General features: G+C 59.8%; 1 protein-coding gene across 1 annotated transcript; it reads right to left on the bottom strand.

The window, feature by feature from the left end:
- Positions 1-8,276: 8,276 nt before the first annotated feature.
- On the bottom strand, positions 8,277-10,222 carry BJ171DRAFT_622145 (uncharacterized protein; the record flags this gene model as incomplete). The annotated part of the gene is made up of 2 exons (XM_053115444.1): positions 8,277-8,480; positions 8,519-10,222. The coding sequence occupies 2 exons, from the start codon at positions 10,220-10,222 to the stop codon at positions 8,277-8,279; spliced, it is 1,908 nt and encodes a 635-aa protein (XP_052966194.1).
- Between the last annotated feature and the right edge of the window lie 3,719 nt (positions 10,223-13,941).

The following is a 13,941-nucleotide window of genomic DNA, read 5'->3' on the forward strand; positions in this document are numbered from 1 at the left end:
ACTCGTGGGAGCTCTGAAGAGCAGCGAGTGGGTATTACGAGAGGGGTCAGACAGGCGATCACAGGAGAGGATCGCCTGGGGAAAGAGATAGCGACAAGGTATCGGCGATACAGCAGCAGGCCGAGCGGCCGCGAACAAACTTGAATCCTGCTATTTGCAGGAGGGAGGCAGCGATGGGTCAAAGAAATGCAGTCAGTGGGTCAATCCAGGCGATAGATCCAGGCGATAGATCCAGGCGATAGATCCAGGCGATAGATCCAGGCGATAGATCTGCCCAGTCCATAGATTGGTCGAGGCGACTAGATCGGTTTATCTTGGCTAGCGTCGGGAACAAGCCGATGGATGGAGATGTCGTCGGGGCTGAGAAAGGGTCCAAATCTTGGTCTGAAGCTGCTCAAGGGTGCCGACAGCGTCTGCGATTCTGGGGAAAGCGTCGGGGTTGACTCTGAAGAATCCAACTGGTGCACCGGCGAGTACCTCATCGACCATGCTGCATTTGGGCTGGGATATCGACTCGGTGGTTGCGAGGCTGGACGAGGTTCAAGGCTAGGGTAGCCGCGTTGGTCAAGGACGAAGTATCGTGGCAACTGGAGATTTGAACAGGAGCTGCAGGAGCTGGCTGGGCCCGGCATGATGGGGCGACGTGGATCGTGCAGAGGCCCAACCGGCAATGGCGAGTGGATTCTGGTGGGATGAGTGCGCGATCTCAGATCAACGATCGTGCCATTGCCTGCAACATTCAAGATTGGTTCAAAGCCCTGATGGGTTATGGACTGATGTTTTACAAAGAGTTGTCGAGGGTAACCGGCCGTGGTATCATGTGAATACCCATGAGTGGCTCCGAAGCTGAGAGGACTCATTGGCGGTGGATCTGGGCTGCCGGCGGTGGGAATCGGGCGAGTGACCGATGAAGTACCTGGGAGGAACGGCGCTGATGAGCCCATTGGTCCGCTTGTCACTGTTTCGTCTTTCACCACACTGCCGTGACCCTGGCCCTTGTAGTAGAGCGGGTGAGTCCCCGAGAATGTCGTCGAGAGTGTCGTCGAGACTGCTGTCGGCAGTGTTCCTGCAAGCGGATCCGGGATGGTCGTCGAGAGCGATCCGCCAAATGCTTGCAGGTCCTCGATCGCCAGCTTGGTTTCATACACAGGCGAGACCGACAGGTGCGGGAGACTCGGAGGTGCCAGTTGGCCGGGTGGCTCGGGCAGTTCGGGTGGTCCCGGTTGGCCGTGTGGTCTTGCATCTGACAGCAGCGACACCGGGTGCTCGATCGAGGCATCGTATCGCGACGAGTTGCGCATCGGCGAGGCACATCCGGCTTGGATGATGCGGTGGACATTTGGAATGCGCACGGCGTCGTGGGGGCGACAGTGGTCGAGGATGTAGGACTCGGGGAAGTGGTGGGAGCCGGCAACGTGATGGGGTATGTGCGAGGGAGGGTGGTCGGCGACATGGGTGGCAGCATGGGTGGCGACATGGGCGACAGAGTAACTCGAGACATGGGCCATTGAATGGTGTGGGGTGTGGGTGGTGGAGTAGTCTGGAGCGTGAGCGGGGGAGTGGGTCACAATGTCGTCAGGCAGATGGATGGAGGAATGGCCGGAGTAGCTCGAGTAGCCAGAGTAGCTCGAGTAGCTCGGGAGGCTGGGAGTGTGGCTCGGGTAGTGTTGGGTATGGCTGGCCGAGTAGTGTTGGGTGTGGTCGGATGAGTAGTGCTGGGGGTGGTCGGATGAGGAGACATGGCCAGTGAGATGGGTGTGGAGCGAGAGCCGGGAGGTCTCGGGGAGGTGGGCAAAGTGACCAGGGCCAGGACCAGGAATGTCTGCAGCAATCGCCGGGATGCCTGTGGTGTCTTGGATGCGAGCGACACCAGCGACATCTGCGATACCAGCAACACTCGGGATGCCTGTGGAGCCTGTGGAGCCTGTGGAGCCTGAGATGGCCGCGATGCCTGAGATGACGGCAATGCCAGGGATGCCAGGGATGCCAGGGATGCCAGCCGCAGCGACCCGAGTGTCGGGTTCGGCTGCAGAGGCAAGGAGACTCGGGCGACGGTGGAGTGGTTCGGAGGCCGACAGACCCGGGGCGCTTGCGAGATTGGCAAACGACAACTCGGACAGGGTCGAGGGCGAGGCCGTGCGGGCCAGTCCGGCGGGCGACGAGAAGGCAGCCAGATGATCGAGCTGGCGGCGTTGGAGCTGTTTGGCCCAGCGCCGGATGTGCTGAGGCTGGACACTATACTTTCTTGCCGTGGCCTTGATATTGCGAGGGACGGCATAGGCCTCGTTCACAATCACACGCTTCTCGGCGAGGGATTTGGGCATACTGATAATCGAAACGCTGTGCAGATATCACTCAAATATGGAGTCATTCAAATTTGCTCTGGCGATCGTGGGCGGAGGACTTGCAATAACGGGAAGCAGAGACAGGGCGGAAGACGAGACCAAAGAGGCGGAAGACCCTCAGAGTCGCTGGGGAGCAGGGGAGGCATGAGTGACCAGGCCAGGGTTTATAACGAGATCGGCGGCCAGGGGCGCGCGGGAACGACGAGCACCAGGAGTCGAGGCAAGTCGCCACAGGTGCGACCACAGGGCGGAGCAAGAGGTGCCTGGCGGGAACGCAGGAGGCGAGCCACGGACGGAGGATGTCGTTGGTCCGGAGGTGTGCCACAGTGTCCCAGCCGGCGGCAGGCCCGCACAGCAGGTTCTTTGTCCAGATGGATGGGCGAGCGGATGGAGTCGGACTGGTCTGCGACGAGGTCCCCAACGAGGTCTGCGATTGCGACCAGGCCGGTCTCAGTCCGGTCCAAGCTCGCAATTACTCCGATAGCACTCAAGGGCACCACCACAGAGCGCTCGCGAGTATCATGGGGCAGCATTTGTTGTTGCGAGGCATTGCGAGGCACTGCGAGGCACTGCGAGCGGAGAAGGGGCGTGGTCTGGGGACGCTGGTGGGCCCGAACAGCCTGCTCCGTTGGAGATGGCAGCCGAGCAGGCAATGGCGAGCCTTCTGTCCAAGAGGATCCACTCACGTTGGCAAGCGCAAACCAATTGTCGAGGCCGTCTTTTGATGCGAGCACAAGCACAGGGCCGCACAGGGCCGCACAGGGCAGCACAAGGGCGGGGGAAGTGGAGGCACGAAACGAGAACGACCAGACGGAGCATCGAGCATCGAGGCGGGCAACGCAAGGTGCGAATGCGAGGCGAACGATTGTTCAGAGCGACTGTTCAGAGCGATTGTTCAGAGCGATCGTTCAACGCGACCAGAGTGATGACCGATCAGCAATGACGCCAGCGCTGCCCGGAGAAAGTGATCGCTGCAGACATCGGATCTCGACTGGATCGGATCGGATCGGATCGCTGCTGGGACTGCGGTTGTTCTGGCGTCCACAGCGACCTGGGGGTTGAATTGCATCGGGGGCATTGCTCTGTTCCCGGGACCGTCGGCGAGTGCGTCCCAAACGTCTGCATAGGAATGCATTTCCGCACAGATCCGACTGGTGTCGCCCCGCCACTCTCCTTGGAGGTCTGCGGCATCGATGCTGTCGTCGCCTCCCACGGATGCACAGTGCCGGAACGACCCTCAACTCCTCTGCTCTCTCTGGCCATTTGCCAGGATCGACAGCGCCGCCGGCTTGCCTCCGCAACGCTTTGTTCATACCCTGGCTGGGATTGTCCCTCGATCCGACTCAGCACCGCCCGCCATCGATCTCCGAATGTGCCTTTTGCGAGTGGCGGAGGACAACCTCCGCGGCCAGTGTTTGGAGCTCAGCTCCTTCTGCTCAGCTCCTTCTGCTCAGCTCAATCTGCTGCCGCTCGTCTGTGCCCGCTGCCGCAGAACCCACCTTGGCTTGGCCAAATGGCGGTCGCTGGTACATCCCGGTGCTTCTGTCCTCCGCCGTGGGCGCTCGGTATCGACGGATGCTGGTCCCATGGCGGAGCTTATCTCGACTGTTGTTCTTGTATATGCTGGGTTGACTCTCAAGAATGTGGCTGCCCGTGCGTCCGCGTTGGGGGGGGGTCGTTCTCGTCATGTCGCATCTGTCGCTGACAGTCGGCCGATCTCAGCATCTCCCGCCAGGTGGGTCCAGGGCAGCCCGTCGGTATCCCCAGAGCATCTCCCGCATCGGGCTTGGTCGTCAGTAGTCGGCAGTCATCCATCAAGCACAAGCTACCGGCGACTCGCCTCTCTGGTCGGCTGCGAGTGGGTTGTCTTGCCACTAGCCCCTTCCTCCTGCGAACAGCGATGCCAGCCCGTCCGATGCGCCAAATGAAAGATGCTCCCATCGCTGTGATTGCCGGCTGGCTGCTTCTGCTCTTGATCTTGTGCGGCCCTTTGTTGCCGGCGATATCGATGCTACTGGTCCTGTGAGCAAATCGATCGGGCTTTGGATATGCGAGATCCCTTAGCTGATCCAGACTCACATGTCGCCCCTCAGCAATCAAACGTTCGATGGGATCCGAAGATGGAATCCAAAGATCGAATCCAAAGATCGAACCCGGAGATGGATCGCAGCCGAGTCCAGGAGACTCCTTGGTCCGGCGTTGGCAATGGGGCACCCTGCGAAGAATGGAGCTTGCTCTGTCTCGTTCCACCGCCACTGTCGCCTGATCTCACGAAGCGATCTCACGAAGCGATCTCACGAATGATCCCGTTGCTCCTGGAGACTGCTCCTCGAAAGCAGCCGCCATGCATCGAGATCTATCCTCGATGCTCTCTGACCCCCCCCCTCTGATAGATCCCTTCCGGCGATTGATCAGGCGCTGCGGTGGCATCTCATTGCCTGTTCTGGAACGTACCTGCGCGGATACAACTCGGTGGAGGGGTCATCTTTCGAGTTCATGAGGGACAATGTCGCACCTGCTTGCAACAGGACCCGATTTGATTGCCGCTGGATGAACGAGGCTGGCTGCAACAGCGGCGGCGCCAACATGGCCAATGTCCTCGACGGAAGAGGCATCCCTCAGGTCCTCCAGGGCAGGACATGCGATCGGGCTGGCCCTGGACACCGGATCTTGGACAACTGGATCCAGACAGCCGGAAATACAGATGATCAAGTTGCAGGCGGCCGGCAGCGATCGGGCAAGTTGGGTGCTGAGCAGGCATCGGGGCGAAACTTGATTCATGTTGGTCCTCTGTTGCATCCGAATGCCACGGCGGCGACATTGTCCAACTTGGATTGAGCTGCTCTGAACATCAATGACTGTCGGCTTCGCGGCAATGCCACAGCTAACCGAGCGATAGCGGCCCGAGCCAGTGTGCAGCATCATCTTGACGGGTCGTCGACTCCGGCCAGCAAAGACCAGGCCGCATTGCTGCCTTCCTCCAACAACAGTCCCTGGCCGCCGCGGCGATAATCAACAGCACGCGAAGACTCATGTAGACTCGTGAGACGCAGCGAGCATGGTAGAGGTCAAAGGGAGGACGAGCCTGGAGCAACTGCATTGGCTCTCTCGGAAACTTGGTCTCGGCGCAGATCGCTCCTGAGGCGATGCCCCCTTCGTCGTGGGCAAGTCTGCGGCCCAGGGCCATCGACCGCTTCCTCAGTCTCGTCCAGCCTGCTATCGGCATCCTCTATCGGGCGGGATCGGATCAAAGCTGGCCCCCCTCTATGGTCCTTGCTCGGCTGAGCGACTCGGCTAGCGGACGACGTCGTTGCCGTTATTGACGCTGGAGACCAACCTGGCAGTCCCCGGGGGGAATGGGCCGTCCATCTCCCTCTGTTTTCCCCTCCTGACCAGCAGCATTTGCGCCATGACCAGGACACTGCCCCCCTCCGTCCTCCAGCAAAGATGTGCATCGTGGCAAGATAAGAGCGGCAAAAACCAGCGAGGTGGAGGGGGGGGAGAAAGAGCCGGCCGTTGTGGACCAGAGCAGCGAAGGAGACCAGGCCGGGGCAAAGGAGGGAGACCAGATTCGGAGCAGGATTGGCGGATCAGAGGATCAGAGGATCAGATGATCAGAGGATCAGACTCGGGATCGGGCTTGGGCCTGGTTCCCTGCGGTCGAGCCGCTTTGCCCACCCAGTTGCCCAAAATCCCACCCGCCCCCACCCGGCCAAGGTCATCGCTGTCTTCATCTCCTCCAACCTCGAGCCCGCCATCGTCGACTCTCAAATTTTCCCGCCGTCGATCCAGGCCCTGACACCGGCTCAGTCCAACTGACCATCCGGCATCGCTGCTCCGCTCGTCCCTGATCTTGGCCAGCGGGCTAAGCTGGAGGACGATGACTTGAGCTCTTGACCATCGCTCCACCGCCTACTCGTCCCTGCTGGCGCTGGCTCCGACCTGTACCCAGTCCTCCCTGTCTCATTCCAGCTTCCCTCCAGGCCACACACTAGTGTTTCAGTCGAACTCGCTGCTTTGCCATGCTATGCCGTGCTATGCCATGGGAACCCATCCGACTGCAGACGTTTTTGTTGTTGTTGTTGTTGTTGCCCGCGCGAACTCCACGACATGATTCCGACATGGATTTGCCCGGCTGGTCATGCTGCCGACTACGAGGGGATCCAGAATGGGACCCCGTCATGGGAGACAAGCCAAGTCGCCTGATTCGCTAGGACCCAGAGAGGCCGGGTGGATGTCGGATGGGGATTTCGGGGGAAACTGGGTGGATGGCGGAAACTAGGGAGGGAGGGAGAAGAGGAAAGAAGCGATTCTGCTCCCGCACCCTCCACGACACACGCCAAGGCCACCGATATTGGGGGTCGAAGTCGCTGGTATATTGAACACGTTGGTTGAAGTAGCAATGGTGGAGGACGAAAACGGTCGGTGCTGGTGGGATTGACCAACGGGGAGCGCCAGCGTAATGCAGGCCGACAACCTTCTGGGCTGGTGACAGTAGAGTCGAAGGTGGAGTGTGAGGGTAAAATGGAGGTGAGGGCGAAGTTGAAAGTAAGGGCGAGGGCAAGGATCAGATCGAAGAGGCTGGGGGACTACCTGCGGCGCAACGGAGCAAGAGAAAGCCGGGCAGTCGAGCCAGAGTAAGCTATATCCAAGCAGAACACAGAAACCCAAATGAAAATAGCAGAAAAAATGACCACAGTAGTGAAATTGATATAACAGTCACCAATATCCACAAGCACGACGACGAAGGTATATGGAGGGCACGGGGGGAAAGGAGGAAGTTTCAATAAAGGAAGAAACAATGGAAAAAAAAACGGCAAGGGCAAACATTCCTTGGTATTGAGGAGAGAGAGCAAGGTCGCTCGATCGTTAGGAAATCGAGGCAGTGAGGGAGGGACGAGGATATCGAGAGGAGCGTTAGAGTGGGGATGTCAGAAGCCGAATCGAGTCTGTGAAAGCAGCGCAACGTGCGAGAAATGCAAATTTTCAAAGAAGAAATGAAAGGCATTGAGATTTGAACAAGATGTAAAAGATTTTGGGGGGAAGGTGTGGGGATAACGATATGAGAGGGGGGGGTGCGAAGAACAGTCGCAAGAGAAAGAAATGAAACATGTGGATGGAGATATCAAAAGGAAGATTGATGAAACAACAGGCAAGGGCATGGATTGATGGGACCAAGTCAAAAGAAAGGAAGGCGAGAACAAAAGAAGGGCGAAAAGACCGCTGCCTGGAATCAGCAGAGGGGAGCTGCGGGTACGATGGAGGGTTGGTGATGTGCAAGAGCTAGATGCAAAATATGCAGAAACAGAGGTTTGTCACAGGATGGGTCAATGCGAGGGGCAACTGGTGAAAACCGTCGTCGGTCTGTCAATCACGGAGGCGGAGGCTGAGGTGGAGGAAGAAGCGTACTAATCTTGAGCGAAGGGCAATGCGAGTCCAAGGGTTGGGTGGACCGGGAACGAAGCAACGATGGAAGTTCAAAGAAGGCTTCCGTCAGGGCGAGGGCAAGGGAGAATGCCACCCCTCATCGGACTGTTCCATTGAAACGATCAAGGAAGATAAGGGATGTAAGGGTTTTGCTGGTCTCCCTGTGGGTGCATCGAGATTGCATTCATTCCAGAAGAGGTCGTTGGGAAACTGGGGGAACGCGATGGGGATGGACGATAGTACTTTGGAGGAGACGCAGTGCTCTGAGGATACGGGTAGAGAGGGGAGACATCCAGAGGGGCTGCAAAGGTAATGTCTGTCGGACAGACCTCGATGGGTGGCGATGTTCCATCGACTGGGGCGGTTGCCATCGCCGGGGTCGAGAACGAATAGTGTGGCGAGGCCACGGAGAGAGAACGGGAATCGGCCAGGATGCCGGGGCTGGGCTGGACAGAATGGGCAAGCGAATAGAGGGATGGATCGCATGACGACGGTCGCGTGGCTTCAAAATCGTGGGTGTTTAACCGGACGGAGCTCATCGGGATGAAGTAGCCGAGGGTCTGGGAGCCTGATGGGCCGCGCAGACTCGCCAGACTTGGGAGTGACATCGGGGCCGGGAGACTGGTGACGGCGGAAACGACCGAGGCATCGGGCGAGGTAAAGCTGGACTGGGCGGACATTGAGGGCTGTCTCGAGGAAGCCGGGAGGCTGGAGGAGCTGTCCAGTGCGAGGGGACCATCACACACCGAGTTCAGGATCTCATAGTGACTGCAGCGTCGTCTTGGGGCATGGGATTCGATCATGAGCGAGTTGATCGATCGCGACTCGCGTCGGGCACTTGGTGGGAAGGCTGATGCTTGAGGGTACGGTGACGATCGCACAGATCCTGACGGGCGCGAGGGTGGCGCGCAGAGCTCGGCAGGGAAGGACGACTCGGATGGGTTGTGCGGTTGCGAACGGAGCCAGCTCTCGGATTGATCGAGGTGAATGGGGAAGGTGCTGACCTGAGACATGGGAATCGGGCGAGTGGCCGATGAAGTACCTGGGAGGAACGGCACTGACGAGCCCATTGGTCCGCTTGTCACTGTTTCGTCTTTCACCACACTGCCGTGACCCTGGCCCTTGTAGTAGAGCGGGTGAGTCCCCGAGAATGTCGTCGAGAGTGTCGTCGAGACTGCTGTCGGCAGTGTTCCTGCAAGCGGATCCGGGATGGTCGTCGAGAGCGATCCGCCAAATGCTTGCAGGTCCTCGATCGCCAGCTTGGTTTCATACACAGGCGAGACCGACAGGTGCGGGAGACTCGGAGGTGCCAGTTGGCCGGGTGGCTCGGGCAGTTCGGGTGGTCCCGGTTGGCCGTGTGGTCTTGCATCTGACAGCAGCGACACCGGGTGCTCGATCGAGGCATCGTATCGCGACGAGTTGCGCATCGGCGAGGCACATCCGGCTTGGATGATGCGGTGGACATTTGGAATGCGCACGGCGTCGTGGGGGCGACAGTGGTCGAGGATGTAGGACTCGGGGAAGTGGTGGGAGCCGGCAACGTGATGGGGTATGTGCGAGGGAGGGTGGTCGGCGACATGGGTGGCAGCATGGGTGGCGACATGGGCGACAGAGTAACTCGAGACATGGGCCATTGAATGGTGTGGGGTGTGGGTGGTGGAGTAGTCTGGAGCGTGAGCGGGGGAGTGGGTCACAATGTCGTCAGGCAGATGGATGGAGGAATGGCCGGAGTAGCTCGAGTAGCCAGAGTAGCTCGAGTAGCTCGGGAGGCTGGGAGTGTGGCTCGGGTAGTGTTGGGTATGGCTGGCCGAGTAGTGTTGGGTGTGGTCGGATGAGTAGTGCTGGGGGTGGTCGGATGAGGAGACATGGCCAGTGAGATGGGTGTGGAGCGAGAGCCGGGAGGTCTCGGGGAGGTGGGCAAAGTGACCAGGGCCAGGACCAGGAATGTCTGCAGCAATCGCCGGGATGCCTGTGGTGTCTTGGATGCGAGCGACACCAGCGACATCTGCGATACCAGCAACACTCGGGATGCCTGTGGAGCCTGTGGAGCCTGTGGAGCCTGAGATGGCCGCGATGCCTGAGATGACGGCAATGCCAGGGATGCCAGGGATGCCAGGGATGCCAGCCGCAGCGACCCGAGTGTCGGGTTCGGCTGCAGAGGCAAGGAGACTCGGGCGACGGTGGAGTGGTTCGGAGGCCGACAGACCCGGGGCGCTTGCGAGATTGGCAAACGACAACTCGGACAGGGTCGAGGGCGAGGCCGTGCGGGCCAGTCCGGCGGGCGACGAGAAGGCAGCCAGATGATCGAGCTGGCGGCGTTGGAGCTGTTTGGCCCAGCGCCGGATGTGCTGAGGCTGGACACTATACTTTCTTGCCGTGGCCTTGATATTGCGAGGGACGGCATAGGCCTCGTTCACAATCACACGCTTCTCTGCAAAGGTCTTTGGCATGGCGAACGACGCGGGCTTGCGGATGGAGCGGTCGAGGGTGGAGCGGCGGGACAGGAGGCGAGTGGGAGGCGAGGGAGGAGAAGGGGGAGGAGTATGATGTGATATTCAGGAGACACGTTAATTACGGAGGATGCCAATTACGAGGGCGCCTCCCAGAAAAGTCGAGCCAAAGCCTGGAACATCCAATAGCCGGTGGGGGTGAGGCGAGCGGGAGGGCGGGTTTATATCTGTGTACAGGGCACATCCAGTGGCTGGGGCGGCCGTGCGATCGACATCGTAGCGAACAGACGGGGGGGGGAGCGAAGGGACCCGCCGGGCCTGGGAGCCAGCCGGAGACCGTGCACTGCAACAGTGCCCGCGGAGGGGGTCAGGAGGCGGATGCAGCCGAAGCCCAGTGCCATAGCAGCCCGCGAGAAGTGCGCTCCACCACGAAGTGAATTGAGTGCTGCCCAGGGCATCAAGGCCCAATATCGGCGGGGGGGGGGGTTGCAGACCAGGGCAAGCGAGCAGGCCCTGCACAAGGGCGCGGCTCAATGGGCGAGGCCGCTGCCCTCACTTGACAAGATCAACGGATCTTGGGACAAAGCCTGTGCTGTCCAGACGATCAGGCAGCGACAAAGCTTGCATCGGCGACCGTGCCCATCTCGCCTGGGGAGCCAGTTTGCCATGGTCGGCTTCGGTGCCGTTGGCCTCGCACCAGCAATGCCACTTCCCAGCAGGCACCTTGGATATCCGATTGGTCTCCAACCGGCCCACCACTCAGCCGATGCCGCGACCACCGTCGTCTCACCTTGCAATCGATCCCGAGACGCAAACAAACTCTGATCCTTTGCGCCTCCCGATTCCGAAGGCAAAGGCCAGTGTTGATGGCCAAGCAGGTGAAATCGGTAACGGCGACGGCGGCGGTAACAACAACGATGGTGGGCATTCGCCATGGTGCTTCCCCACGACATCTCGCTGGGGCGCCGCGCATTTTCGCCGTGCAGGCCCTTGGACAGGCCTTGGACAGGCCTTGGACAGGCGGGCAGACAGGGTCTCGAGTCCCTGCGGCGGCCGTGTGTCGAGGCTTGCCCTGCGATGGGCATATGCCCACCACCCTCACTCAGCTTTAAGTGATTCGCCCTTCAGACGAGGCTGGCTAACCCAACCCATGCTCGGCTCGTCGAAGGAGCCCAAGAGCATGCATCATCCGCCGCCCAATGTGCATTGCCAGCCGTCGCGCTTTTGCTCCTTTGAGATTGGTGTCGGGCTTGAATCTCGTCCTTCGTGGGCTCGCCATCCTTTGCGGCCGCTGTCCTTCGTGGTCGCTGTACTGCTTGCCGGCACTCCCCGCTCGCGCTTGCATTGGCATCCCACGCACCCGCCTCCAAATCTGCCCCGAGAAAGAAGGTAGAATCCCGCTCTGTCCGCACCCGGAGGCTCGCCGAGGTCCTTGTCCGCAACCAGGCGACCAGCGCACACTCTGTCAGAGCCAGATGGCCCATTGCAACGATTGCACTGCCCAAGAGCCAAAGTCACAAGGGCAGCCCATCCTTCCTCCTCTTCCTCCTCCTCCAGGTGCCGACCGAGTATCCCGGACTTATCCATCCCTCATCCCAGTCTCGACGAGCTTCAGCGGCCGATACACTCGCTGGTCCGACAGCAACGTGTAATTTCTGATCCACTAAAGAGGTTTTGGGGGGGGGAGGAGGAAGCAAGAAAGAGAGGGGTGGGGAGAAGGACGGAGAAAGTAGTAGTGGCGGGAGTAGTTGTGGTGGCTCTGCGGCAGGCTCGGGACTGCAGCCCTGTTTGTCCAGCACGCGGCTCTTTTTCTTTCGACTTGTGCGGCCCTGTCCGTCTTGACAGGTCGAGCAACTGAGCCGGTGTCACCCTTGTGTCGATGAGGAAAGCCACTCGGTGGTCGAGCCTGGCTGGGCACAGGTGGCCGATGGAGGGAGAGCGGGCAGCCCAGGCACCACACCGCACTCTCCAGATCCGAAAACCACGCCAGCAACTTGGTTGCAATTTCATGGGAAAACTCCTCCCGACAGCCGCTTAGTCGCCCACGACAATCTGCCCAGCGGATACCATAGGGGCGGAGTGGTGTCCAAGAGTGGTGTCCAAGAGTGGTGTCCAAATGTCTCGGCACAAGCAGATCACTTGAGCGAGCAGACGGTGGTGGTGGAGGCCGACAAGATGGTCACGGTGTGTCCTGTCGTCGCACGGGTTGTCTATGGCAAGCAGCTCGGCCAGAGGATCGATACCAATCTGACCGAGCGCCAAAGTTCAGCCGTGATGTTACTGATGGCGGGTGGGATCGATGGCCTCCCCCCCCCCTCGCCTTTCGCGCCGTGGGCGGGAAAATCTGTGGGAAAGCAGGCTCCGCCCTCAGTTTGCGATAAGGCCCGAAGTAGGGTGGGGCGAAAGGACAGCGCGGCGAGATTTGGATATGGTGCAATCTGACTGCATCTTGTGGCGAACGTTGCCGCTGAGATGAGGCGGGGACATGCCGGCTTTGGCCATGGTTTGCACGCCCTGCCATCCAAGTCGGCGAACGGCAGCCGAGCGAATCGCAGCCGGGCCAACAGTAGCCGGGCAAAGCACTGAGCAGCCAATGCCATGGACACTGGTCAAAGTCAATTGCAGGCGGACACGGTCGCGGGGCTGCATGGGAGTTTAGCATGGAAATGGAAACGCAAGCCGCAGCAGGGACGACACTAGAGTCAAAGACAAGATTGCAAGTTCGGAGGGCGGAAAGCGGAGAGCGGAGACAGGAATGAAGGTGGAGTTGGGTTTGTAATAGGGGAGCGGAGACAGAGGCCTCTCGAATGAGTGGCTTTCAGAGGACATGGCTGCCATGGTGACAGCACCAACGCCGACATCGATGGGACAGGCAGCTGGGAAGAAAGGAAAGGAAAGGAAACGAAAGGAACGGATAGGCAGACAACGGACAACAGAGAGCGATACCCGAATCGGTATCCATCGGTATCCATCGATATCCATCGATATCGGCACGCATCCCGATGGGTAGACAGAGATGACGAGGGAGTATGAGGAGGAATGGATGAATGTGAGGAATGCTCGAATGGGGTGGATGAAGTGGCCGATAGATCAAGCGGCAATGGCGACACTTGGACAGCCACGTCCATGAAGACGCAGCTCGAGGCAGGCAAGTGGTGTATTCGACGGCGACAACCGCGAGATGGACAGAGACGGCGAGTTCAGGCCACCATAGAGGGGGAACCGGCACAGAGCGCACGGGCAAAGCAAGCGACCCGTCTGTGGTGGATGGCAGAGACAAGAGCGACACATGGACACGTCGGTGCGACTAATGTCTCCACCATCGACCTCATGATGCCACCGCCAGAGTCGGCTCGGGATGGCTTTGAGTGGTTTATCAGATCATCCGACCAGCGTCCGGCAGCGGCTCTGTCGAGGTGGACAGAAAGGACCGCGCAGTTGCCGGTGACAGGGTAGCACGTTGGTGGACTCCATCGGGAGGGGTGGAGAGAGTACCTTCCTGCCTCGGCCAGCGGCGAGGATGGTGACAATGAGCCCGATGACTGCCATTGCGGCGGCGGCGGCGGCGGGGGAGAAAGGGCACGGAAGCAAAGGAGGTGGGCAACAGAATGGGGAGCGAGCGAGCGGATGATGGGAGGAAGTTTGGCTTGTCAAAGACGAAAAAAAAAAAGATCTGGTAGCGCACGAGCGGGCACGGTCAGGGTGGGGGTTTCGCACTT

Source organism: Polychytrium aggregatum (genome assembly GCF_025602895.1).
Source record: "Polychytrium aggregatum strain JEL109 chromosome Unknown BJ171scaffold_21, whole genome shotgun sequence".
NCBI classification, from domain to species: domain Eukaryota; kingdom Fungi; phylum Chytridiomycota; class Chytridiomycetes; order Polychytriales; genus Polychytrium; species Polychytrium aggregatum.